The 27,186-nt window shown below is 42.0% G+C and overlaps 1 protein-coding gene across 1 annotated transcript in view; it reads left to right on the forward strand.

Annotated features, from left to right (window-relative positions):
* The window catches only part of adgra1b (adhesion G protein-coupled receptor A1b), a 194,554-nt gene that overhangs the window by 110,981 nt on the left and 56,387 nt on the right, over nt 1–27,186 (forward strand). The window contains exons 13-14 of the mRNA XM_086258391.1: nt 21,518–21,728; nt 22,263–22,471. Of these exons, the coding sequence (XP_086114517.1) occupies nt 21,518–21,728; nt 22,263–22,471 (420 nt within the window). The remainder of the gene's footprint in view (nt 1–21,517; nt 21,729–22,262; nt 22,472–27,186) is intronic.

The following is a 27,186-nucleotide window of genomic DNA, read 5'->3' on the forward strand; positions in this document are numbered from 1 at the left end:
AATGGTGTGCTTGGTTTCAACATAACTTTATTCTTTCATGAGTTATTTACAAGTTTCTCTTTGTTCACAGCCATTGACATGTCGAAGAGGTTAACACGTGAGGAGCGGATCAAAATTGTGTTGATATCTGGTGAACGCAGTAACCGGGTCATTGCAGCAGATTTCAATGCAAGACACCCTACGAGATCACCCATCTCCCATGCTACAGTTAGCAAACTGCTTGCTAAGTTTCGTGAAACTGGTTCAGTGTTGGATTTGCCAAAATGTGGATGCAAGAAAGCTCACAGCGTAGCACTCGCCGCATGTCACTGGAGAGTGGCATTAGTCGATCATCCCTTCGGCGGATATTAGCTACTCACAAACGGCACCCTTACAAACTCCAGCTACTGCAGCATCTCAACGAGGATGACCCAGATCGGCGCACAGAATTTGCAGAATGGGCAAAACAAAAATTGGAACAGGACCCTCAGTTCACACAGAAGATTTTGTTCAGTGATGAGGCAAACTTTTATGTGAATGGTGAAGTTAACAAACAAAATCACCGCTATTGGTCTGACACTAACCCACATTGGATGGATCCCTCCAAGACTGTTGGAACAACAAAAGTGATGGTTTGGTGTGGTATATGGGGCACAACGATAGTGGGTCCATTCTTCAACAATGGAAACCTCAAGGCCACTGGATATTTGAAATTGCTACATGATGATGTGTTTCCCTCTTTATGCACTGAAGCTGGCACGTTACCTGAGTTTTTCCAGCAAGATGGTGCACCACCACATTATGGGTGCCAGGTCTGAGCATTCCTAGATGAACAGTTTCCTGGAAAGTGGATTGGTCGTCGTGGGTCAGTTGAATGTCCCCCAAGGTCTCCCGATTTGACCCCCTTAGACTTTTATCTTTGGGGACATCTGAAGGCAATTGTCTATGGTGTGAAGATACGAGATGTGCAGCACCTGAAACTATGGAGACTGGATGCCTGTGCTGGCATTTCTCCTGCAGTGTTGCTATCAGTGTGTGAAGAGTGGGAGAAGAGGGTTGCATTGACAATCCAACACAATGGGCAGCGCATTGAACACATTTTATAAGTGGTCAGAAACTTGTAAATAACTCATGAAAGAATAAAGTTATGTTGAAACAAAGCACACCATTGTTTTTCTTGTGACATTACCTATAAGTTTGATGTGTCACATGGCCCTCTTCCTATTGAAAAAACAAAAGTTGTATCCAAGATGGCCGACTTCTAAATGGCCACCATGGTCACCACCCATCTTGAGGAGTTTGCCCCCTCACATATACTAATGTACCACAAACAGGACTTTAATATCACCAACCATTCCCATGTTATTACGGTGTATCCATATAAATAGCCCACCCTGTACTTATACTAATCTTCACACTTTGGCATCTTTTTGTCATATATTTCAGTAAACATTTCTTAATTCCTCATGAGCTGGCTCCTTATCTTGTTGTCGTCTCTAGAGCTTTAATTTTCCTTTGACTATGCAGCAGATATCAGTGGAGATGGAAGAAGGTGAGTGTCAGCCAATGGTGTGAGCTTTACCTACTGGAGTACGTCTTTTGGGTGTTGTGTATGTTAGTGTGGAGGCACAGCGGAGTATCCCTTTCCGTCTTCACTCACATTGTTCAGCAGCATTTCTTTGGTTTGGGGGGTGGTTGTCAATATTCTGTTCACCTTTACGAGACCAGCAGCTGTAACCACGCTTAATTAAACTTCAGCATAACTGGAGGGTTGAAACAATGCTTTGACTTTGTGTTGTGTGGAATACGATGGGTGGCGCTTGTTTATCTTTTTCTCTGGCCATTCCTTATCTGGAAACAGAGCGTGTGTCGGTCATGGCTCACTACTCAAACACAGCACACTGGCAAATCTCATTAGCTGTCAACATTTCAACACTACCAAATAATCTAAGTAAACTAATACTGTGAATATGTACCGGACATCAGTGAATTATTATTTTAGAGGCTACCCAGCTAGATTAGAGGGTCAGTTATTCTGTGATTTATACATTTAAGCAGTTAAAACGTTCAGTAAAGTATCTCTTACTCTTTTCATTATCATGCGCATCCAACGTTCATATGGTCGACACGTTTGCCAACCTACCTCAAAAATGTCGCTGACAAACTGGCAATGTTTCATCACTGCCACTGACTTTTATCTTACTGTCCCAGTCACACAGGATAAGGGACTGATGGGTGACCCCTGGAAACCATGGTTGTTGGGGTAGAAAGTGTATTTGTTGACAGGTTGGCGAGTGATTACTGGAAGTTGCTACCAGTTGATAGGTGAAGTTGGTTGCTATGAGAAACAGTAAAAGTTGCAGCTTTTGCAATGTTTAACAATCAGTAAGGCACAATCTTTACTAGGATGTTTATTATTTCCTGTTTGCGTTGCACTCTTCACACCTTCACTGCCTCTCGGCCAGCAGCTGGTGACCATTTGCAGAGATGTCTGCATCTTCCTCGCAAACTATAGGCAACTGCAGCAATCCTTTAGTAATCAACGAATTCACAAGGACAGTGCAGCACACTCTTTGTGTCCAATTTCACCTACGTAGCAACAGTGAAAAACCTCAAGCAACTACTGTTGCTGTGTGTCTGAGGCCTAAGAGAAGAGACTCTTGATCCACACACAGATAGCAAATTATGGAAATTATGGGAGGTGGAATAACTATATAAATTCTATAAACTCTGATGCACAGGCTTAAATCCGGAAAGAAATAATGCCATGCTCCACTGAGACTAGGATAGAGATAGAGATGCAAGGCTTTATGTAATGATTAAAAAAGTCCATAATGCAGTATTTTAATTCTCTACATGTTGTTTTGTGTCTTTATGGGGCAACAGACTATATGAAAATGACACAGCTATGTGACATGGAGAGCTCTTATTTCCTCATTCCTTAGGACATCTCCTGTCACATCCCATTATGATGCAGCAGCTTTGGGAATAGAAGAGGGCCTGACAGACTGAGATGAATTTAGATGTAGCGATCTTGTCTGGGATAAGCTTTAATAGATTACATTTTATGGTGATGTGGCCTGTCCCTTGTCGTGCAATGTGCACTTATACTTTACACATGCATGGTCTCACATGCACAAACCCACAATCCCAAACAAACACGCACCTGCCCGCTCTCATCAAGACTCTATGTGTCCCTATCGCTCCCTCTCTGTCTATTATGCTGCTTCATCTCTGCACCGTTTGGCTCTCGATCCCCACCTGTGTCTCCTCTCTGATGAGATTTAGAAGCTTCCTGAGTGACGTGTCCATTTGCCTTGACGTTAAGGAATCAGACGGGCTAACGCTAACGACACCCTAACTGCCTAGATTGAATATGCTGTTGTTCAGATTTGCCCTTGTCTCTTCACTCTATTTTTATCAGGACATCGCCCGGAGCGACTGGGTTGTTAGCAGCTAATGGTGGCAAAGCAACAAAAACCTGAAATTACATTTGGCACTGGGGATTTAATGGTTCAATAAAAATCAGTTTTTCCCACCACTGCCTACCTAGCCACCCACCCAGCCATCCCACCAACTACAATCTCTTTTTCACCACTCCAGTGGCCTCTGTCCACACCTCATGTGTGTAAAAGTGCACTCCAATAACACTCTAAATATGGACTCTTGATGTTATTTTTGGCAGTGCTGCTATCCGCACGCCATATGGGTTGTAGGTTAAGAGAAATGGCTTCAAATAATGTGACTTTAACTTGTTGGAGCATTGATTTTCAACTTAGGTCCCATCTATCTTTTACTGTGAACTTATTGATATTGGTGAGTCCCATGCCACTCTGATGAATGATTTCATATTAAGTAAGTGACTTCACTTTCTCATTGTTTTACTGCACCTGAGTGACCTTGATAAAAAAGAAATGGTCAAATCCCCGCTTCATAGTGATTGGATATATGTCAGCGCACAGCATGAATATGAATCACATTTAAAGAAAAAAGCTGGGCAACAGATTTGGAAGACAAAGGTACTCAGACTGTATCTCAGTTGTATCACATGAGCACATTTTCAACTTATTGTTTAAGCATTCATTTTAAATCCTTTTTTGCCTCCTGGGCAAAAACCTAGTGCTTCCTGATCCAGCCAATCATAATTTATTCATTAAAAGCTGTTATCTGATTATCTCCGTTAATCGGCGTTGCGTTCTTGTAAACAGAGCGTGAGGACAAAGACGAGATCCACCTGAACTTGTTTCCAGCTCCTCGGGCCTGCGGCGTGGGAGAAGAGCCAGCAAGATTTGGGCTGTGAGTGAGTGCGGCCATCGATTAAGAATTCATAATGTGAGAAGTAGGGTGGATAGGGCCTGTGTAACAAGGGATGCTAAACAAAACAACCCAAGCCAGTGCCAAACATGGAGCCAAGGCTCTCCTTTAGCCCATGAATAATGTAGCAGAGGAAAACATTTAATTCTGCTGTCGCACCACAACAGTAAACACACGATTAACATAATAACTCACAAACCCCAGAGTGGGAGGTGTGTCCTTAGTGGTAGTGATAACTCTGACACTGCTTTGCAAATGAACTGGTGAAAGCAAACTTTTATATATGATATGAAAAAGAGGTTTATGTCTTTTTCTCTTTGTTGGCCTTCCTTACAGACGTTCAGTTTACTCTGCTTTGAAAAATCTGTCCTCCAAAAAGTATCTTTGTTCTATTTTTATCCTAATGCCCTCATTTTTATTCAGTCCGGTCCTTCTCATAGATTTCCTTATTCAGTACTTATTTGAATGGGATTTTCAAGGCAGCTCTTCTCACACTCCAACTGCGGGAGTTAGTTTGGTTATCATCACTAGGCGGTGGTGTGGCATCACTGAATTTCCCCATATTTATATGGGTCAATTAATGGGCAGACCCCATTTAATGAGCTTTAGCCCATTAAATGAGTTTTAGCCCATTAAATGGGGTCACATTTGGGGCAGGGCTGAATTCCCTGTGAGGGGTCCATATTTATGTGTTTAGATTTAGATTTTCTTATTGTGATATGAACTATGTGCAATGAAGCAAATGAATCCGAACTTTCAAAATGAATTAAAGTAGTTTTAAAAAGCTATTCCTGGATCCTAAAACTAGTAAGGCGCTGTTTCCTTGTAACATGATGTTTCTTATTTCCTTTTATTTAAAATTTATATTTATATTTATATTTACGTTTGTGTGAATCTGAATTTGCCATTTGTCTGTCACTTTGCTGCTGGATTACGTGAATTTCCCAACAAAGGACAATAAAGGATATTTCAATTCTATTCTATTGTATTCTACATTTTAAATTACCTACAAAAACACCTTATACAGCCTTTATTTTTAAAATCTGTAATCTGTGAGTCCTGGTTGTTTTAGTGATGCTCACGGTCTCTGTTCAAAGATCTGGTACAGACCTGTTTCCCAATATAAAATGAGACTCTTCTTTTAATCTATTAATAAGCAAATGCTTTAATGTCAGGGGTGTTTACTGTCATACAAAACTGCAGGATTTTGCAGTACTCCATGTCTTATTCCTGTTGGACTTCGGTTCTACTTCTAATCTGACAAAATATGCCTGCAGACTTCAGGTGAGAACAAAGAAACCTTTTAGCTGCAGGCAATAAATTTCAGTCAATATCCAAAACACAATCTTGACAGGTGGGAAATTACAGCAAATACCCCGTGAGCAGCTGCTCTGAAAACAACTGACATATTTGTTTATAGTACAATCACATAATATACAACAACTTAACAAAAGCAACATCAATACCAACAAAACAAATTGAAAAGAAACAAAAGTAAATAAATAAAATAACAAAATAAACAAACAAAACCAAAAAAAACTTATGCTAAGTTAACACAGCTAATTTCTTCCGTAGTGAGGCTAGCTCATTACACAGTTCTCTTTCTTTAGAACTAACTGAAGCTTCTTTTGTCATATAAGAAGTTTTCTTGATGTCTATTTATCAGAAATATCATCACATATCATCACAGAGAGATACGCACAGTTTGCCTCCCTTCAGCACCCAGAGTCCCGTTTTTTTCCATGTATGCTTAATCTTTTTTTCTCATTTGCATTATAATTCTCTCTCTTTTATCGATTAAATGTTTATAAGCCACAACTTTACAGCAGTCTGACCCAGTGACAAGTCAGACTGACAAGACTCACCAGTAATGATTACAATCTTTGACAAAAAGTTTATTGTTAATCGAGACTTTGTTGCTTCCTGCTATTTGTTGAAGTCTTTTTTCTTGGTGTAATAACCTGGAGCATCAGACAGCAACACTGCGACTCAGCTGCTCCTGGTGCTCCTGGCTCCTTTATTTCATTACTCACTGATTGTTTTGAATGTCTCTTAGGGTGTAGGAAGTAGCTTCTGTAATCTTTATAGTTAGGTAGTAGATGATATTGCGAAGGTACCATGGCTCATTCTGTGAATTTCATATGTACGCAACATGAAGTGGCAGGAAAACGTAAAAGGTAAAATTGATTTATGTCTAAATGAGAAAATACTACCATTTTGACATATGAAGTTAGTAAGCTGTGTGCTGTTTGCAGCAAGTTAATGCTGTTCTGAAAAGGTGTTAGCAGAAGTGATAGGTAGGGAGGAAACATTTTCTAGGACTAGCCCATTAGCTTAAAGTACCATGAAGTGTTGAATGACTATTGCTGGAAAACGTCAAATTTTTTAAAAGCATTAAAAGCTGTGATTACTAAATCATTATATCACTGGAAAAATATTGCCTGATGTCAGGTGACTTTCTGAACCTGCTCAGGAGCCTCTGGCTTGTATGCACGGCGAATCATCTTACCTAGTTGTGCACTGACAAGAATCTCATTGATTGACAGCACCTGTTTATGCTGAACTGTTTGGGGCATTTATCTGGATCCTGCAGCCCCAGGAGTGTACTTTGGCCTGGATTGGCAGCTTTGGAAGGAGCTTTAGTTGTAAATGAGAAGGCAGATGTGATACATTGTGGCCTTGAGGAAAGAGATGGATGGCAGTGTGTGTTAGGTTAAGTCTTGCAGATAGAAACCTAGGCTGGAGCCTCCCACGGGGAGCCAACAAAGGTCGATTGTGTTTGGGATGACATGACAAGTCAGTTGTGTGTAATCCTGTATACTCCTCTTTCTTTCCCCTGCCCTGGGACTGAGGACAGAGGACTACATGGAAGGTTAGTTTGTTGTTTGGCTGTGGAGCTGTGGAATAGCTGCAGTTATTGCTACATCGTGTCAACAATACAATAATAATAAATCCTTTTGTGCATTATTTTTATGTTTTACAATAAAAACACAAATACTCGCCATCTGGTGTGCCAGTATAAACTATGTGGATTAAACACGTAAGGAAGAAACATTATTGCAGTTGAAGAGTACTGCTTTCTCTTAGCATTAGCACTGCAACTTGAGCTGATAGCTGATAGAGTTGTCCATTGTCTATCGCACAATCTCCAGACTGTTAGCTGAGCTGCTATACGTGGGTTCCGATAAAAAAAAGAGAGCTCTGGATATCACACAAAACCAGACAGCCTTCAGCTAAAACTTCAGTATATCTCTTAAGACTGCATGCATGTCTATACATGTCATTTTTAAATGTAAATTTTAGTTATTTAAATAAATAAGAGTATGCTACTGTACTTTATTTTTGGTATTTTACAGAGTAAAAAGTATTTTACACAGTAAAATACATGCAGATATTTAAGTCTTCTCTGAACTTCCTATTGGTTCTGTGGTTAAATGGATTTTGAGATCTTAACCTCAAAATATTGGCCATGCGGAATTAGATTTGATCGCCCAGTGCTTCATGCATTGTGCGGATGAATGGCAGTTTAATGGAGTAAAAATGGGACAAACTGCAGGTGCCACAGCACCTGACGATATGCACACACGCATGACTGCACACTCCGCATGCACGAAAGCATATCGCAAAGGTTGCCACACATTGCTTTCATTTCTCACATCACATGTTGCTGTCTGTCTTTTTTCTTCCTGACTCTCGCTCTCACTACTTAATCCCGGATGTGAGGCGAGAGGGTACCTGAGGTGCTTTAGCTGAGTGAAAATTACATTTACACTGACATGGAAAGGCAGGTCCATCCCTGGAGTGGAACTAACGTCTGGCTGGTGCTAGCCACCGTCGAGCATCCATTCTTATACAAAGCCCCCTGGAGGCTGCAGGTTTGCAGCTCACTTTTTTCAGGAGCTTGGTGGAGGGAGGTGTCACAGTCACCGCCAACATCTCAGTCAGCTGTTTTTTTCATCATTTCACTAGCAGCCTTCCTATACTGAGTGGATGAGACAGAACCAATGTACCATCTGCACATTTTGCTCCGTGTCTGATTTGCATCTGATGAAACTAAACTGTCCCTTGACTCAGATTCTACTTCACGTGTGTAAGGATTAAGAGTCTTTCTAGCTGTGCACCTACATTGCATTGATTTGGATTATTACGTGTTAGGGAATAACAAAAACGACACACATGGTAAAATTTAAAAAATCCAAGAATAACTTGAAGAAAACAAACAGAGAGAATTTTCATTCATTCATTCATTCATTCATTCATTTATTTGTTCATTTTCAGGCACAACAAATACCTATATTGAACATTATTATTATTAAATCCCACCCTTATACTCACTCATCAACAAAAAAAACAATAAACTTCCCGCAGCTACGCCCATCATTGCATACAGACCCATCAACAGCCCCGGGCACATACAAGCATCTAAACGGCAGCTCGCAAACAACAATTAGAGCCTTCATAACTGAATACAGAATATATAAATTATAAATTGCATTACCACAGGTAACAGGCAGTAATAACTACAAGTAACAAACACACATACATATACATACATATATATCTACACACACATGTACATATATGTACATACTTTATTTTCAAAAAGCTGTAAACAATTTGGAAGTTATAGATTAATTTTGCAGAGAAGAGAAAAAAAGAATTAGATGACTGTTTCACTGAGTATCACCACCTTGAGAGAACATCTTAGTAATATTTTTTTCAAGAAAAAAAATAACATTGAATTATTTGCTATTTTTTTTTTAAAAATAAAAGTGAAAAATGTGAAAGATAAAAGTGATGAATAGCTACTAATGGATTTTGTATGAAGCTTTGCAAACTAAAGTACCCAATTTGAATAATGCTTGACTTATTTGAAAAGCAACAAAATAAATAAATAAATATAGTGATCTTGGAAACAATCTATATAAGTGTCCTGCATATTTTTTCAGTTGCTGCTGAAAAGTACGAATTGTTTTTTCCACTCTTCAAGGACATGAAAATGAGTTCTTAAAGTAATGCGACTTGAAGGGAGGAGCATTAAGCAGCAAGTCAAATTGCTTTTTAAATGAATTTCAGGGCAAAGACAGGAGTAGATCTTTGCTTCCTCTTCATCACTGCCACAATGGTCAATTCTCTCTGGGTAATGACACCTTGATGATAGTACTAACTTCTCCTGATGAGACCAATGGAGACAGGCTTCCTGAAAAGCGACCAATTAGCTCCAACCCCTGAGATCCATGTAGCTTAGATGCTGTGACATGGCGATGGTAGCTGGGGGCATGTGGCAAGCTCCTTAGTCTGATGGAGTTAAACATGGCCAGCGGCGGTGACCCTGAGGTTAAAGGATCACAGACAAATAGCTAGATAGTGTCTCTCTCATGACAAATGGAACAGCACCAATGAGCTTATTCGTCCCCCTCCTCTCCCTCCACCATTACCACAGCTGATCCTACTTCAGCCTGGCACTTGCAAAGTAGAGGCAAGAGTCGTGCCTCTTCACAGAAATGCCACACTGTACATCTAGGCATACATTATGTTGTTTACTGTTGGTCCTGCAGGGTTCAAGGACCTCTCCCAATAAATTGCTCTCAAAAATCTCCTTCTTGACTTTTGTAAGATAGAAGTTTCACTTGTCGTGAATGTCAGAATTTGATATCACTGTATGCATACACACGGGTGGGTGCATACACACAGCTAACTTTAGCTATGACAGAGTGTGGAGCTTTTAAAGAACTGCCACTTCCTCTGAGAAGAAGACCTGAGCTATAAATCATTTAGTGTGCTGTCCAATGTGGAACAGCTACAAAAATCAATCATACGCAATTGCTTCAAATCTCTGTCTTGGACTTTTTTAGAGGCTCTGCAGCTTGGACCAAGAGCTGCATTCTCAAACATATGTTAAAGAAGGCGATGAGACAAAGGTTAGCCGGTTGTTAACACCATTACATTGCTTGTTTCCTAATCAGGGTGAAAACAAATATCTGTGATGAATGACTTCTCTTCCCCTCCCGTCCTCATTCCCTGTCTCTCGGTGGTCAATGTGTACACTAAGTGGGATGGCTAATAAGTCCCCATTGGGCTGCATGGCTGGCTCCCAGCTAATCACTTTTTTAAACAGAATCTTCAAAGTGTGCCCTCTTGTCTGATGTTAATCTGGGCCAAGTGGAGGCTCTGTAGATTGATGGATGTAGGCAGTGGCTAGATTGGCTCACGTAAGCTCTGCTCCATCCAAATCATCAGTCTGCCCATTTGAATAATGCGCTATGGGTGACAATGTAAAAGTTCTAACATTGACATTATTATGTGCAGCCATTAATTTTAGATAGTGATGGTGGACTTGGGTCAATGACAAGGAAAATGTTGCATTTATTTTTAAATGAAGGGTGCGCATGGAGAAAATGTGTCTCATTTATTTGTTAACGACTTACAAGACCAGACTATGGCACTGATCAGACTATGTGTTGAGTATATACTGAGACTCCCAACAGTCCACTAACAAGAGCAAAATAAATGACTCCTGGGTGGGTTTTCTACACTGTGCAGTATTTTGTTATATGATCTGTTAACCTTTAAAGTAGTAGAGAATACGCCGTTAAGATTGCCTGTGTTTATTCAGTATGCTTACATGTTATATGACATAACAACAATTGTAAAAAAAAAAAAAAGGCTTATTGGGGGAAGTGGGAGAAATATGATGACACCTTGAACTGTGCTGGCTCAGAGACCAGGACTCAAATCAGGTATTGTGGGTAGAGTTTAAGATGTTTCTTTTTTAAGTTCAACCACTGGCCTTTTTTTCTCTCCCCCACTTATAATTTCCTGTTTGCAGTTTCATAAAGGCCTCAACCCCACCAAAAAAAATATCACATGAAGTTTTTAAACTGCACTGTGTAGGCAGAGACAATTCCCTGGATGATTGTTTCCAAGTTGCGTAGCACCACTTCCATGACAACATGGATCAGGGCGTATTTTTCTGCAGTTGTGCTAAAGAGGCAGCTTACTGACACCAGCTTATTAGCCTTGTTTAACACATTAAATGGCTGATGAATTGAGTGCAGATCCCCGGGGATTTCGTTTGCTCAAATTAAGCTCCAATCATCTTTCTTTTTCTCATCTTACTATGAGATGGCGCTGGAGAATTTGCTGTCGGTCTTTTCGCTGAAATGGTGGACCTGATTGAGAAACAGAAGCTTTCATCTCCGCTTCTTGAGACATATATGAGTCAATTTGCTTTGGTTCCACTGCATCATGTAGGAGTGGGGGGGGAATGGAACAGTGGATGGACTGTCATTGATTACAGCATGGGGAGGGGGTCTGAACACCCAAAGTGAGCTGACTATGGTAATGCTTAAACAGATCGATTAAAGTGATGTGCATCTGAGGCACGAGTGCGCTTCAATAAATCCTCCTACCCTTGCTAAGAGTGTTGTGTTTTGGATTCTTCAGCGTGACCGAGACTGAGAGGCTTGTACAGCATAGCAAACAACATCTGTGAACAAAAATCAAAGTGTGCATAAAGACAAGCTACTGAAAATTGACTACTGCTTTGTATCATGTTAATTTAAAATATAAAGCAATAATGAACTATTATATTTAAATTAAAACTAAATAATTCAAGTTTAGACTTTGTCTGTTTGTTGAACTGAGTTTATTTGTTTGTCTCTAAACCAAAAACCTACCAAAAAGCATGAATACAGAAACTGGGCAATGTCATAGCCTGACCAGGTGTTCTCTTTTATTTGGGACTGCATAGTTTTGTTTTGTAATTTGTCTCCAATCTCACTTATAGAGAAAAAGTCCCACATTCTGATTGGCTCTATTTTAGAAACTTTTCAGAAGACAGAGACGCTGGTTAAGATTAGCCTTTTCAATAAAGCATATAGTTAGGGCTGCTGTTGTGATTTGGCACCATATGAATAAAACTGAATAGAAAATCAAATTGAATGGTTATCCATCTATGTGTTAGCCCCATACATGCCAACCCTCCCCATTTTTCCGGAAGAATCCCGAATTTCAGTGCCCCTCCCAAAAATCTCCTGGAGCCACCATTCTCCCAAATTTCTCCCAAATTCCACCCGGACAAAAAAATTGCTAAACCATCCTTAATTGGGCTGCCGTTTCCGGCCGGACAATAATAACCGCGACACCTCGAAGTCAAGCGCATGGATGCTACTGGCTACTGCCCCCCCGCCAAAACCCTCCCCCCCAAAAAAACCAGCCCTTTTGAATGTCTCCCCAATTCTGAAGTGTCAAAGTTGGCAACTCAGGGCGTACCCCGCCTCTCGCCCTATGACAGTCGATCCAGGCTCCATCCAGCCCCTTTATACCACCTCTCAGCATTAGTAATAGCCTGGATTATCTCACACTATCATTCTCTTTGCTCCACGTTCAGTTTATTGGAAAAGATGTGCAGCTCACGAGCGTGTTTCACATCTTGGCTGACATATATCAGTTCCCATTCCAGACCTAATTTAAGACAAACAAGGTCAAGTCGACATTCTAAACAAGCCATTTTTAGTCTCTTTGTGCTGGTCTCCACAGCCCAAACACATTTCCCATCTGTTCACACATAGCGGTTGCAGCTCTTGGATGGATTCCAATTGTTTCTGTTGAGGGCTGGTCTTGTGGTTATCTAGGTAGCAAGTGAAATCCACTAACCTACTCTTAGAAGCCTCTGCAGAGAAGCAAGCTTCAAACATTTCAAAGCCCTGTCTTTTCAAAGGCATCTGCCTTAAGTTGTTGACATTTTATTTCAAACTATTGTTTGAAGAGACTCACCCTTTACTGACTTTAAAATGCGGAGGCTAGATTTTTAATAAAGTCAGTGTGAGTAAGCACAGTGGGCAGAAGCCGAGCAGGTTTGGTGAATATGCCTACTTTTTTCTTCTTTTTTTGGCTTTTTTTGATCTGTTGATTCTAAAGATATTTCTGTTACACTTCTCATCTGTATTTTCATGTTTGAGGCGTGAAGGTCTGCGCTTGCTTCGTGGCCGAACAATCACAGATCTTCGTGTAGTCTGTGAAAGTCTATCAGACACATGGAGACAAAAGGGACATAATAATAATGAATGTTTTTAAAAATCTGGCCAAGGGATTGAATTGGTGATTTTGACCAGTGAGTTCATCATCACCCTGGTGAGCCAAAAATGGCCATCAAAGCCATTACAGCTTTATTTGGTTCAGCTGAAGGATTAGTGGGAAGGGATTAATATGGTGCAAGAGGGCAAAAATATACAGCACTTTCCTTCCCCTCTTCCTCTGCTTTCATTTCCCTCCCAGATCTGTTAGATTTGCTGTGCTGATGCCCAGGAGCATTTTCCAGGAGAGGAGCTTAAATGCAAAATGAGAGAGTAGGTCATTAAAGACAATCGCATCTCAGGACAATTCCATTAGCTTTAAATACATTATGGCTAAATGAAACCTTTTGCATTTTTATATAATGCTGTGTTGATTAACGAAAATGGCTTAGTAAACCAACAGTTAATACCTTTTTTAACCACGCAGCACACCTGATTGCTCATAAATGTTATTATGGCATAAATGCTTTCATGAGGATTTGCCATTATGCATCCTTCGTCTTTACGTATTGAGCATTGAGCGAGCAATTTTATATCGTGTGTATATTTATAATGTACAGTTCACTGCCTTTATGCTTTGCCATTCAGCTGGAAGCAGTCGGATGGTTGCAATATCTACCACAGTCGCGGGACCACAGGAGCCCCAAAATGCTTTTTGGTTGCACATGAATGGATCCACTTGATCTCCAAAGCGTTATTTGTTCTATACAGCATGAGTTGTGTTTGCTGTGTGCAGATGGTGTTGACCTCTCTAGAATCTCACAACAGCTGGTGTGTGTAGGTGGGATCCAGGGAACCATAAGGCCCTGCACGCAACATCAGTGTAAGAGAAGTCCTAAAAGAGGCCAGTGCTACAGTGCGAGTGTTAAATTATGATTAATGAGCTCGCAGACCACTCCGTGTTGCATCACGCTCACAAGAAAATAGAATATTTAGACTTTCCTTGGGTTGATCAAATTACATGTAAAAAATTAATTGTGTCTGCTTTTTAAAAAAAGAAAATCTTTGAAATACGGTTCGTGTCTGCCGCCGCCGGTCAGAGGATGGTTAATCATGTTCCCCGAGCGGAGGTCTGGAAGTCAGAAATCCCACTCTACCATGTTGTACTCGAGTTTTGCTGATGAATGACCCCGGTTCCCCACCGTCATACATATTCATGCATACCCATGTTGATGTAAAGGCACTTAGCACATGAAGCACTAGCTAGCCCTCCACTCTGTGGAGGAAACTTGTTAATTCACGCAGACTAATAAGCAGGTTTCCATGGTGACAAGATCAGAAATGGGAGGAGGCTCTGTGTGCCATCATATCTTACTGGATATTGCTATCAACTAATACAAACTGTAGATCATGTCAGGGGAACATGATACATATTTTAAACTCGTGTGTCTACATAGGGATGTGTGCTAGCGTTACAGTGTTTGGATTCATGGTAGCATGAACATCAGTTGTGAAGGTTACACTTTCATTTTTCGTTTCATTATTTCATTCCAATTGATTTGCAGAGTTCACCTCAGTCCCACGAACTGCAAACTGTTTGACGACGTGCATTTATGCGATCAATACTTGGCCCTGGCTTGCCAAAGCTGAGAGTGTTGCCACATGTACAAAAAAAAAAAAAAATCATCAGATGGCAGGTGGAAAGTAATTGTATAATTCAATCTGTGAAGCGCACACACACCACTTCACATCCATTCCACCTGTGTGGCGGATCTTAAATTACAATCGAAAAAAGTCCCAAAGAGACTGCAATTGTTCTGCCCCCGTCTCTCCTCAAATGGAGATGTGCTTAATCATATTGTTCAAGTCAAATGCACCCTTTTCTGGGTAAATCTGCCTTTACAGCAGCAAGCTGCGACAATTGATATCACTGCAGCAATGTTGTTTCCAGGCTTCAGATGCAGCGTGCTTGAAATAAAGCTATCCGACAAGTGGAACAAAAGTGAGAAATCTATTAATGACTTCAAGCCTAAACATGACTTTAATTGTATAGCTGTCATGTCCTCTTTCACTGCTAGACTGCTGACCTGGAATAAGTGAAAGTAAATCTGGAAAAGAGTATAAAGTCAGAGGTTGTACATGTATTGAATTAAGGGGAACTCAGACATTTATCCACCGGGGCAGTCCGAACAGAGAGAGGACAGGACCCTTTGGCATAATCCAAAGTTATGAATCGGTTTCACCTCTCAGGCAGTGCTAGCACATCCACTTTGTGTGATCGCCAGCTGTTATTGCTACGCCGAGTGACCGACCATTAATCTTGTCTCTGTAACCAGCAGGTGAATCTAAGTCAAGAAACGAGAGCATAAGATACAGAAAGTGGTGACAGTAAAGCATGAGCCAGATCAACTTCAAGAGGACTTTATGTATGTGTGTGGCAGCGCTGTGGTGGAGGTAGCGGTGGTCTTTGTTCTTACAGCTTTCACCAGTAACTAAAGCTGTGGCAGTGACATTATTATTATTGTCCTTTTACCCATTGGAAACATAAACAACAGCACAGATCAGTTACTTTCAGCAGTTTTCATCACTTTTTAAAAATGTCCTACTTCATGCTAATACTTAAACGTGAGCTAGCTAGTGTTAGCTACCTTTTAGCATTTGAATCTCCATGACACACAGGGACGTTGTAATAAACTGAGAGTCAAGGCTCCTTACTGCCTCAATTAAGCATCACTCGGTGCTAACTAAGTGTACTGACCTCCTTCAGATAATGTTTAGAAAAGTTCAAGCCTGCAGAGCATGTATCAAAATGATGATATGGTACTGCAATTCTACCACTTCTTGCCTTTCAAAAACAGTAAACTTCACACAGCGCAGCGATTTGCTCAGTGCTGATGTTTGCAAAGCCGAGCTCTTTCAGTTAGTCTGACAGCTTCACACATGCAAGCGTCTCCAAGGAAAAAGGTGGTGATTGTTTGGGACTGTTCAGAGAAGTCCTTCTCATTGCTAACGCTGGTTTCAGTTTCACTAATTAGGCATTTTTCACAAAATCCAAAATTCTGATTTATGCAGTCCATTGCCTATCGCTTCTTTAAGGATATCATTTAAATGTATTGTGAGATAGTGAGACGGTGAGCATTGAACACAATGGCAAACTTGTCAGCAAGACACAGGCTGGTGCCAACCAAACTTGAGTTAAAGCAAATTCTAAATTTCAGCTTAATATTAAATTCAAGATTACTGTCAAGGCAAATAAGGAATTTATTATTTTAACAACCTGCTCCATAGAGGCAAAACTATATACTTTGGGTCTGAGCCTTCCAAAACTACAAGCCCTACAATAGCCGTTTTATAGACTCCTTAAAGATTTGGAGCGATAGTCATTCCAATTTTAGACGTTTAAAACTAATTGGAGAAAGCAACAGAGTTAAACTTATTATCCACAATACTTGAATGAAAATCCTTTGCAGTCTGTGACTGCCTGGAGTCACCCATGGGCATCACAAAATACTGCGTTGCCTCCCTTGAGATGCTCTGTCTGGCTTTTACCTTCAGCCACTGCTTGTGTTCGCATGTTTTTGCATTCAGTTGTGTCTTCAGTGAATAAAATGCATTCTCAGTTGAGGTCAGTTGAGGACTTGGCCATTTGAGAACATTCTCAAATTCTTTTTTAGGCCTTTGTTGTTTAATTTTAAAAGCAAACATTGTAGTTTTGGCGACTCCTAAAGGTTCTATCGTCTCGCTGTTAGGTTTCTCGTGCATCCACAACACTTCAGATCACATATCAAGGGTTCCTGTCAAATACTACCAATGCAAATTCAATACTTGGAATGAACTCCATACCTTTTATCGCCTTTAATTTTTCAAGAAACACTCAGGAAACAGCAGAACCTGGCTGTCAGCTCTCAAAAGTAAGAGCATATTTTTGTTAAAACCCTTAAAATTAAATTAAAGGTGAAAGTCTAGCTTCATTCCCATCCTGATTGCTTCATTTCAAATCTTTTGTGCTGAGCAGAGACAAAATTACACAAAGTGCCACCGTCCAAATATTTATGGTACCGACTGTAGATGGGAGATGAGTCAGAGCAATGAATAATTATTTTTTCTTAGTGTGCGCAAATTGCTTCTTATCATTGTGGTAGTGCATAAAAATGTTTTCTTTCAAAAGGCACACTGTAGTGAGTCACAGTTATCTTTGCTGTCAGTGCGCCCCAGGGTGGCTGTGGCTACAATGTAGCTTGCCATCACCAGTGTGTGAATGTGTGTGTGAATGGGTGGATGACTGGATATGTAAAGCGCTTTGGGGTCCTTAGGGACTAGTAAAGCGCTATATAAAATACAGGCCATTTAATAATGGGCATGTAGGCTACGCTGACGTGGCAGTGACTGACTAATGCGACAAACTCTTACTGACCAGTGAAATTCAAATATTTGCATTAAAGCACTATGATGGAAATGTGAATTCCCCTTTTAAGGTTCTTTTATGGCTCTTTATCAGTCACCTCGCAGCAAATTCATGAGTTTTATCCACCACATACTCATTAATTAATCTGTAATCCGAAACGGCCTTTCAGTCAGACAGTATTGTCCATCTGCTGCGGCCTCTTGAATGTTTTTCTTACGCCACTACACTGTGATGTGACAGTTTGAGTCAGAGCTGACTGAGGAGAGCGTGGCTGACAGCTGAAGCACAGCTCAGCCTCTCCAAAGACGCTGATTTCCTGCTTCATATCTGCTCAAATGCCCCCACCCAACCAACTAACCAACACAACACGACGACGCCACACAACTCATGTAGGGGGGGAAACAGATTCCTGTTGGCATGGCAACCGTGTGGGATTGTGTTTAATTTGTCTTGATAGGTAACGCTAACAACGCCACGGCGTAAAATTGCTCAAGAGCAAAACGCATTTGAATCTCGCGAGCAGCAGTCATTTGCTGTAGAGCAAATTTGCTGTTTCCTTTTATTTGTATTTTCGGTGTCAGGAGATACAAGTGTGTTCAAATATTGAATAAGCTCTGGCAGCATCCTGTGTACAAGCTTTTTGTTTAAAGAGAAAAAAAAATGTTTCTGAGCAAACTGTGATTTATTTTCAGAATCACTCTAAAACATAAGGGGTAGAAACAATCCCCCTGAAGTCTCCTGATGTCTACCTATTTGTCATGGACACTGCGCCTTTGACCACGTCTGTGCTGACTGGACTGCCAATGATTATGAGAAAAAAAAAGAAACAGAAAAATTATGCAAGTCTCCCATCGTGCTTGTCAGCAGTTCTTCTTGGCTGAAGGCGAGCTCAGCAAGCTGCCCTTTGAGCTAAATCCATTCCATTCATACTTAATTTTCAAGTTTCCGCCCGCGCAAATAAATAGCTGTATCGCTCCCACAGATATATCTACAAAGGCACAGAGCTGTGGCTCTTTCTAATTTTGGATCGCACACTAAAGTGGCTCTCCTAATTTTCCACCTCTTTTGTCTAAATAGCAATCGCTCCTGTAAAGTCAGGAATCTGTGTTTAAGCACGATGTTTATGCTGTGATTTGGTGGCCACCCCAGGTCAAACGCCGCTGTTGTGTTTTGCCCAGCAGGCTGTTTTGCAGCTTGGTGGTTCCATCAAGCAGGGCTGTGCATCAAGGAGCAGGCAGGAGGAGGCTGGAGGGAGGGAGGTGGACGAGCAAGGAACAGCTTGAAATAGGAGGTGACTGCTGACATTCACCTAACTGCCCTCTATAAGGAAGAGAATAAAAGAATAAGCAGGGGGAAGGCTAGAATGAGAGATGGAGGGGAGCGTGTGATTATGGTTACTAAGACTACAGCATGCTGCCCTGTTAAAAAAGGGAGGGGCTTGGAGGAAGGTCAGGCAGCTGAGGTACAACCAGCTAAATCAACTCTGAAGTGTGAGGTCCCTGGTGGCATTGGGGTTGAGGAAATGTAGCTGTTTAGGTTGCTCAGGAGGAACATAGATTGTTGCTGAGAATGGGACCTTACGCACGCCATGGCTTATGGCGCACACACACACCCCGGGCTGTAAATCACTTTGATACGCCACATAAAAAGGGATAACAGATGTAGGAAGAGATGCAGAGACAAGTATACGAGATAAGGTTTCTTTTTTGAATTTGTGCGATTTGAAAACATTTCCCCTGGGGATGATGGGTCACTCGGAATCTGTGCTCACTGCATTCGAATAGCATGCCAGGGCCTGTGTTTAACACCACCTAGATCGTCACCTAGGCTGAAATCCTCCCTGACTCCATCCCTGATGTCTGTATCCTGTGACGTCTTGGAAACAGACTGCCAAGCTTGAGCTGCTCACAGAAAGGAAATGATGCAACATAAATTTCAAGGCAAAGATCCTCTGTCTTTCTTGCTCTCCCTCCACACACACATGCATACACACCCTGCAGGGTGAAAATCAACACCTTTTCAAGAGTGAGTCAATGCAGAAACAAATAGCTAACAAAGCTGATGCTGCCGTGGTGTCTCGGACGTAAAAAGAACTGTGCTTAAGCACACAGCTGCTCTTTGGCACCCGTGTATATTTATTTTCTAGGATACAGAAGGAACCAGGACGATCAGGACAAAGCAGAATAAAAGGCTGGACAAACGCCACGGTTACTGTAATCAACATAATACTGGACAAGGAAGCTCTTGATTAACTCGATTAAGAAATTTGGCTATCTTCCTCCTCGGCATTGATTGGGCTGAACATCTGACTAAGCAGCTACCCATTAACTGTAAGGGCACTTTCCGTGCATCCACATTCATCTCTGGCAGGAAGCTTCCCTCCCCTTTAGGTTCAAAGTGCTGATCCTCTCACGCCAGGGAGGGTGAAGCGATTGAAAGCTGATTAAAAACAGACTGCATTCGGAAAGCAAGCCGCAAGCAAGATGCCGTCATTATGCCTATTATGAAGGGGTATCATCAGCAGCCTTGTCATTAGCATCATTCTCCATCAGGGTCATCTGATGAATCAATGTGCGGGGTCAGTCATTTTGCTTCTTCCGAGAAATCTGTTCATGGCGCGCAAATTCTGTTAATAACCCAAGGTGCTGGCTTCATTTGAAAGAACATTTTCTGTTGTAATCACTTCTTCACAACAACAACAACAAAGATGTCAGCTTGTTTAATCGCTGCTTCACACTCTGATGAAGGTCCCTGACTAGAGAATTATCACTTTTCTGAATAAAATCACAGCTCAGATAATGTCAGCAGAAAGCCTTTTCTTTTTAAACACGCGTTTGCTTAACTTTCCAAGCACGCCACACTTCCCTCCGCTGTATTTGTGCATGGCATGTGGAATTCATGAGCTGATGCAGATATATCAGTTGCACAGAGTTAAGTGTGTGTGGCCACACATGCTGACAGTGGCACTTTGGAAGCCTTTTTTTCTGATTAAACTTGCTCTTTGGCAGCCTAAGTGCTGCCTGTCCTGTCCTAAATGCAGTCACTCACTGGTCCACACACCCTTGAGCAACATTTCTGTCCACCAGGATGTCAAGTTACTAAATCGTGAGCTTTGCCAAAGTTCCCGAAGCTGTAATCATGCCGCTCTTGTGGGGCTGCTGGATCTTGATTGTAGCTCAGACTTTCTTGGACAGTATGGGCTACTTAGTTATTTGGTCAGAATATAAAATGATCTGCTTCAGGTCATAACAAATCAGAGGGAGTGTGGATCTTGAATGCAACTCTGGTGGGGATTATTTTTTTATTTTACAGGCAGGTTTACATTACAGTTTGGATTTACTTCTGCTTAAAGATGGCGAGAGTCTTCACTTTGGCATTCCCAAGCTGTGCCCCCCCCCCCCCCCCCCCCAAAAAAAAAAAAAAGAAATCTTGCCAGGGATGTTATTTGTGTTCTTTGGTGTTTACAGTTGCTAAAAAGAAGATAAAGTCAGACCGGTTGTCTCTTTAAATCAAGCTGCAGTGTTGATGTGCCCTCAAGCTGAAATGGTAAGAACCATTTCCACCTCTGCGGCAGGGAGCTTGACCAAATAGGCGCACTAGAGCGCTTCAAACGTGATTCTCATTCCCTTGGTCACTTTTGGTCTATGGTCGCCTCCACTCCCGGAGAGGAAAGGATTTTTTTTTTCAGTTTTTTCTTCTTCTTTCTTTTTTTTAACAGAGTTTTTTTCCCACGGCGCATCACCGACACATTATTTAATTTTTATTTTCTTCTCTCTCTCTTTCTTTTTTGTTCCATCCGCAGAACTCAGTGGCAGTCGCCTCAATCCATTTACCGCTGGCTGGTACGCCTATCTCTTCCTCGCCGTTGCAATCTGTTGATAACTCCACTTGCAAGCTGCAGTTTATTGTGTTTCGCAATGGGAAACTCTTCCCTTGCACCGGCAATTCGTCAAATCTCGCAGACGACGGGAAGCGTAGGAGCGTTTCAACACCAGTTGCTTTCACCAAATTAGGTAAGAGGAAATCCATTTTTATCATCATGCCTGTGATGTCAACGCCGTGCTGTATTTGCCGACACGGACATGCTTTACACACGCACACACACGCGGACATAGCCGTAGTCCATCAGTTTGCTCTGCGCAACATGTTGACACACCGCTCCTGTGCGTATTCCCGGAATAAATGAAAGAACTCTGTTGCGGTTTCATTTACTCTGATTAAAGAGAGCAGCGCGTGCTTCAGATCACCCTGCACACTCCGCTGCTGCATCATGTCCGAAAACACACCATGTTTTAGCAAAAATATTATTATTTTTTGGTTCGATTTGAAATGAAAGTTAACTGCAACACTTCACACACCAGTCTATCACCTGCAGTCAGCTGTCTGACACTTGTCTAGCCTGTGTGCATGTGTGTGTGTGTATAGCGGCCGGGGGGGTGGGGGGGGGGGGGGGGGTTCGTCCTCTCATGCCCATGCTTTTTTTGTGCCACAGCACTTACAGACTTTCCACATGATTTCCTTTACTGAATGTGTTGCTTTCCTTGCAGATGGGTGCAGCCTCGGGAGCGCCGTGCACTCTGTTACTATTGCTCTGAGGCACTTCGCGCTGGGTGTAGACCCCACCGCAGCCTATTGGGATTTTGACCTGCTGGATGGACACGGTGGCTGGAGGGCAGAGGGCTGCCACATAACAGGCTCCGGGGGCAACACGACCACCATTCATTGCACCCACCATAATAACTTTGCTGTGCTAATGGTGAGTAGTCTCCTGTGTGGTACCGGTGTCATTCATTTTTCTTTTTTTTTTTTTTTACCATGACCCCCCTCCCCCCAACCACTACATAAATGCTTCCTCCACTGCTTAAGGCCTGTTATGGATCAAATGCATCTGTTTTCACCGTGGAATAGGCTGGAGTCACGTGTTTTAAGAAGGGACCTTTAAACGCTTCCTTTTATTGTTGCTCCTCTTCAGCAGAGGGAAAAGGATTTGTCAAATGCGTTACGGGGATTTATTGGCTTTGGAGTATGCGCTATGCTAAAAAAAAAAAAAAAGAAAAGAAAAAGAAAAAAGAAAAGAAAAAGAAAAAAGAAAAAAGAAAAAAGAAAAGAAAAATTCTCCCCCCCCCCACCCCCCCCACCCCGTATCCTGGAAAGTTGCGGGTGTTGTATAGTCTGCCACCTTTTTTCCAAAAAGCAGCACAGCAGCTGAAATAGAAGCGATGCTCAAGAGAAGGAGCGCCTTGTCAGGAGCTATTCGCCTCCGAGCGCAAGTGGTGTGCTAATTGGTTGCAACCATCGCAGAGAGAAAAAAAAGAAAGAAAAAAAAGAAAAGAAATGTTGGACTGCAAAGCGTAGGATCGTTCATCTGTGTCGCTCAAGTTGGTCTAGACGCCGACGAGATGCCTTCTTCCGACGACGTCCCTCTGTTCGAATTGATTTCATGAGGATAATACCAAAAGCGCAATGGCATCGCATCGCCCAGTCGCTCCATAGAGCTGCTGCGCCTGGTCCGCTTTTTTGGATGAAAAGAAATCCTCCGGATGTTTACCGAAGAGTGGCATTCGTTAGACTGGGAGGTCAGTCCTCGGCAGAGCATGAAAAGTGTTGTGCTTGAGATGTCGGTGCTTTTCCGAGTTGCTTCTTTTTTTGTCTTTCCTTTTATCTGCATATTTTATGAAGCCGCTGTTCAATTTGGTTGTTGTTCCGAGTGTGGAAATGAGCTGGATCGAGGATGGAGGAGAAAAAAGGAAGAAGAAGAAAAAACAGCCGCATAGGAATGGGGGGGAAAAGAGTGGGGCACAAGGGGAAAAGCGGCACATAAAAACGGCATGGGGTGGTGGTGGTGGAGAAGGGGTGGGGGTGTTGCTCGAGTGGGGGAGTGGGGTGTCTGTGGAGAACACTGAGCTGTTGTCAGATGGAGAGCAGATGTCAGATTGTCATTGCACATGTATTCTCTATCAAACGCGAGGCTTGGGCAGGCGCACCGTCAGTGGGCACCTTGTGACTGTCAGAATAAACGCTAGATCGGCATTTTTATTATTATTTCTATTTTTGCTCAAATTTCCCGGCTGCAGATGAATGATTTGAACTTCAAGACACGTACGATAAGTAGCAGGTAGTCATAGCGATGGTAGAAAGCCGTGACGGGAATGTCCACATCGTGGTCTAATGTGAGCTTTCGCGCCGGGGATTGCGCGTCTAATAATGCAGTCACCACACCCGCCTGCTCTCTGCAGTGCCCAAGAAAGAAGGACCTTTTATTTACGGACTTGTGACATCATTCTCCTGATGGTCTCATCTAAAATACTGTACTATTGCAACAGGGATATTTATAGCCCAGGGTGGCTTCTGCAAGTACTAAACCTGTTGCATAATCTTTTGCATGTCAATCTGAGGGGAATTGCCAATTACAGCCCGACTGCAAGTTGACCATTTTTAATTTACAGTATTCACAAGGGGGGGGGGGGGGCTCCATCGGTGAAACCACCGTTTGTGACTAATGCAGTAAAAGCACAGCGACCAGCTTAAGCTCAGCTCTTGCTTTTGGTGTTCTAAAGCAAAATCAGAGTAACAAGTTGAGCAGAGTTCCACATTTCAGCTGCTGTGGGTGAAGTTAAACAAGGTGACCGTGATGTGTTTTTTATTCCCTGGGTGTCAAGTCATGGCTTAGCCATCATGCTGGTGTCTTGCATAGCTGTATCACCTCCCTTACATCTGACCCCGAAATGCTTTTATATCAACTGCCTGCAGTGTGCAGTTGAAGTGTCTGTCAGGGTTAGCAAAGAACATGCAGGGTGGGTGGATGTTGGACATTGAAATATCCCATTCCTGTTGATCTTGACTTTTTCTTTTCCATTGAGTTCTTACTGTGTCTGTGTGTGGAGATGATTAGTCTACAAATAGCATGGCAGCCTAATACAATTGTCCCTGGGCACTGATGTTTGGAATATAAAAAGCACTCTAATGAGAATCTTTTTGACTTGGCTCAGAAGGAATTACACGGTAGAGAATATCCTCCCCTGGCTTTGTGATCAGAATGCCAAAGACATGACTTTTGGACAGTGTGGAAAACCTCAACTGCAAGAGCCTCTGAGCTTTTGTTTGGGCAAATATTACACTCCTCCTTGCAATGGATTTTGAAAATTTGGTGTAGGTGTAACAAATGCCTTACTTTTTCTCTTTTTTTGACATTGGAAGGCAGGCGGCGCTGACCTGTTACATTCCAACTAGTGATACAAGTTGTTTCAGATGTGGGTCAGGTATAAAAAAGACAGTCTCCCTCTATTTTGGATTTTTTTTTCTTTCTCTCTTTCCTGCACTGGGCTGAACATGAAGCTGTTACAATGCAGCCGTTACAGATTTCAGCACCGGGGACAGTTCCCATGCATTTCTCTGTCTCCCTCCTTCTGTCCCGCCTCCTCCTCTTGCACCCCCCCCCCCCCTTCCCCTCCCCCATCTGCCTCCTGCAAGCCTGTGTCTATCTGACTGAAGGGAGGGCTGACTCACTCGTTTACAGCAATGCAGCCTCATCATCAGTCTTCATCACAGTGACAAGCCTCAACCCCACATTCCCAGCAACCTTTTAACCCCTTCTACCAGACACACCCCTCTTCTGTAACCACGCTGAGTATGGTGTGCTGTCTCGGAGGTAGCAGGATTCATTTATTTATGCATGTATTTCCTGAGGAGATAATGTCGATGAAGGAGTTCATGCATTTTACTGCTGCAGCGGTCCAGACTGTTTAATATGCAGGAGCAGACCTTTAGAACGAAAGAGAGACATGGTGTGGGTGGCTGGCTTTTGTAAGTATCCAATCATAACAAAGGGCCCAAGGCCGAGGTCCAATAAGGGAAGAGCTGTTTAGAGATATATCCCCATGCACTGTAAACAATATAACGAATATGTTAAGGGAAGTGGATTCCTATAGAGTGGTGGATCCTCTGTTTTATCCTCAAGCGAAACAGGAGACCTGTTGGTTAAACACGGCAGAGTCATACAGTGTAAGGGTAAGTTTGTAGTACTGTTTAGTGTTTGCAGATGATGGCTTTAATGAGAAGATGATGACAGATGAAAGAGTCATGGTAGGCTGATTGTTTAGATCCTTTAGTTACAATACAATCCACCAAGTGCAGAATTTAGCATTAAAGCCCAAACAGTATCGGTGGGTGATATTAACAGCTTTTTAAGAATGAGAAGCAAAAGAAATTGACCAATGAAAGATTTGACAGATTGGCCGTGTTGTAGGCAGATCATGGATCTGGATGGAAAGCCATCCAGCTTTAATGTCAGTTACTCATATTGCTAAAAAAAAAGTTTGATACATTGGCAGGTCAGAAGCAGAGAATCTGGGTACCAGGAATACCATGAACTAACATAATGAGATAAAAGTTCAAACTTAACCTAAGACACAGAGAACAACCGCTAACAAAATAAAACAGGAAAAAAGACAGAAGGGAACGGGAGAACCCAGACCAACTGGACAGAGGAGATGCTAAAGGACAAAGTCATAGAAGCGAGACAAGAGTGGGACAGAACACGAAAGGCAACTGACTAAATACTGTTTAACCAAGATACACAAGAGACTGCTGGAAGATATAAATGATCTTGTATTGTGTAGGCAAAATCTACACAATACAAGCTATGTTACATAAAAAGGGAACAAAATTCAAACACAAGTGATTCTCAAATCCAAAAGGAATCACCATCCCACAAAAACTCAAAACCATGGGTCCAAGGCTGAGGCACCGTTAAACTGTTAATACATCACTGTGACAGCAGCCGACTGAGGGAAAGCAAGTTTCAACTATTTTCTGTTATACAGAATTTGGCATTTTAGATCAGTGTTTCCCACAGTGGAGTAACAAAGGTCATGAGTTGTAAGGAACTGCTTTTACACACAGGGTTACGAGTAAACAGTAAAAGCCTAGAAACACTGCTTTAATCTCTGATGATGGCATGTTGCGTTAATGAACTTGTATTTTTAATTCACTAGCTGGGCCCACATCCTCATTTAAGTTTGACAGCGTTTTAGTAGGTAAAAGTGAATGCTTTGACATGAATTGAGCTGCGGTTTGGGGAAGACCTCGAAGAGGACTGGCGATGGCTCCCAGGCTTGGCAGATGCCCACGTACTAAATAGAAGTGAAGAAGTTGAAGAATGGAGAAGAAGAAGGGAGGGAGGGTGGGGCACGTAAACGAGAATCCCATTAGTGCGCACAAAGTGCGCTGAAATATTTTAAATATCCTTAGTCAGTGGTTGGCAGATTAGCTGATCTCAGTGCCAGCCCATGTCACCAGCCTGTTTCAAGGTTTCAAGGTTCTTTATTTGTCACATGCATAGTTATACAAGTATAACACACAGTGAAATGTAAAACATTTGACATTATATAAAAAACATTATATATATATATAGTATATACACTGGGTGAATGTGCAGTAGTAGCAGCAAGCAGGTGAATTCTGTACATTAAT

The sequence above is a fragment of the Aulonocara sp. 'chitande type north' Nkhata Bay genome, linkage group LG13 (genome assembly GCF_057382095.1).
Source record: "Aulonocara sp. 'chitande type north' Nkhata Bay isolate Kocher_YH1m ecotype deep benthic linkage group LG13, A_spYH_male_GT1.1, whole genome shotgun sequence".
In the NCBI taxonomy this organism is placed as follows: domain Eukaryota; kingdom Metazoa; phylum Chordata; class Actinopteri; order Cichliformes; family Cichlidae; genus Aulonocara; species Aulonocara sp. 'chitande type north' Nkhata Bay.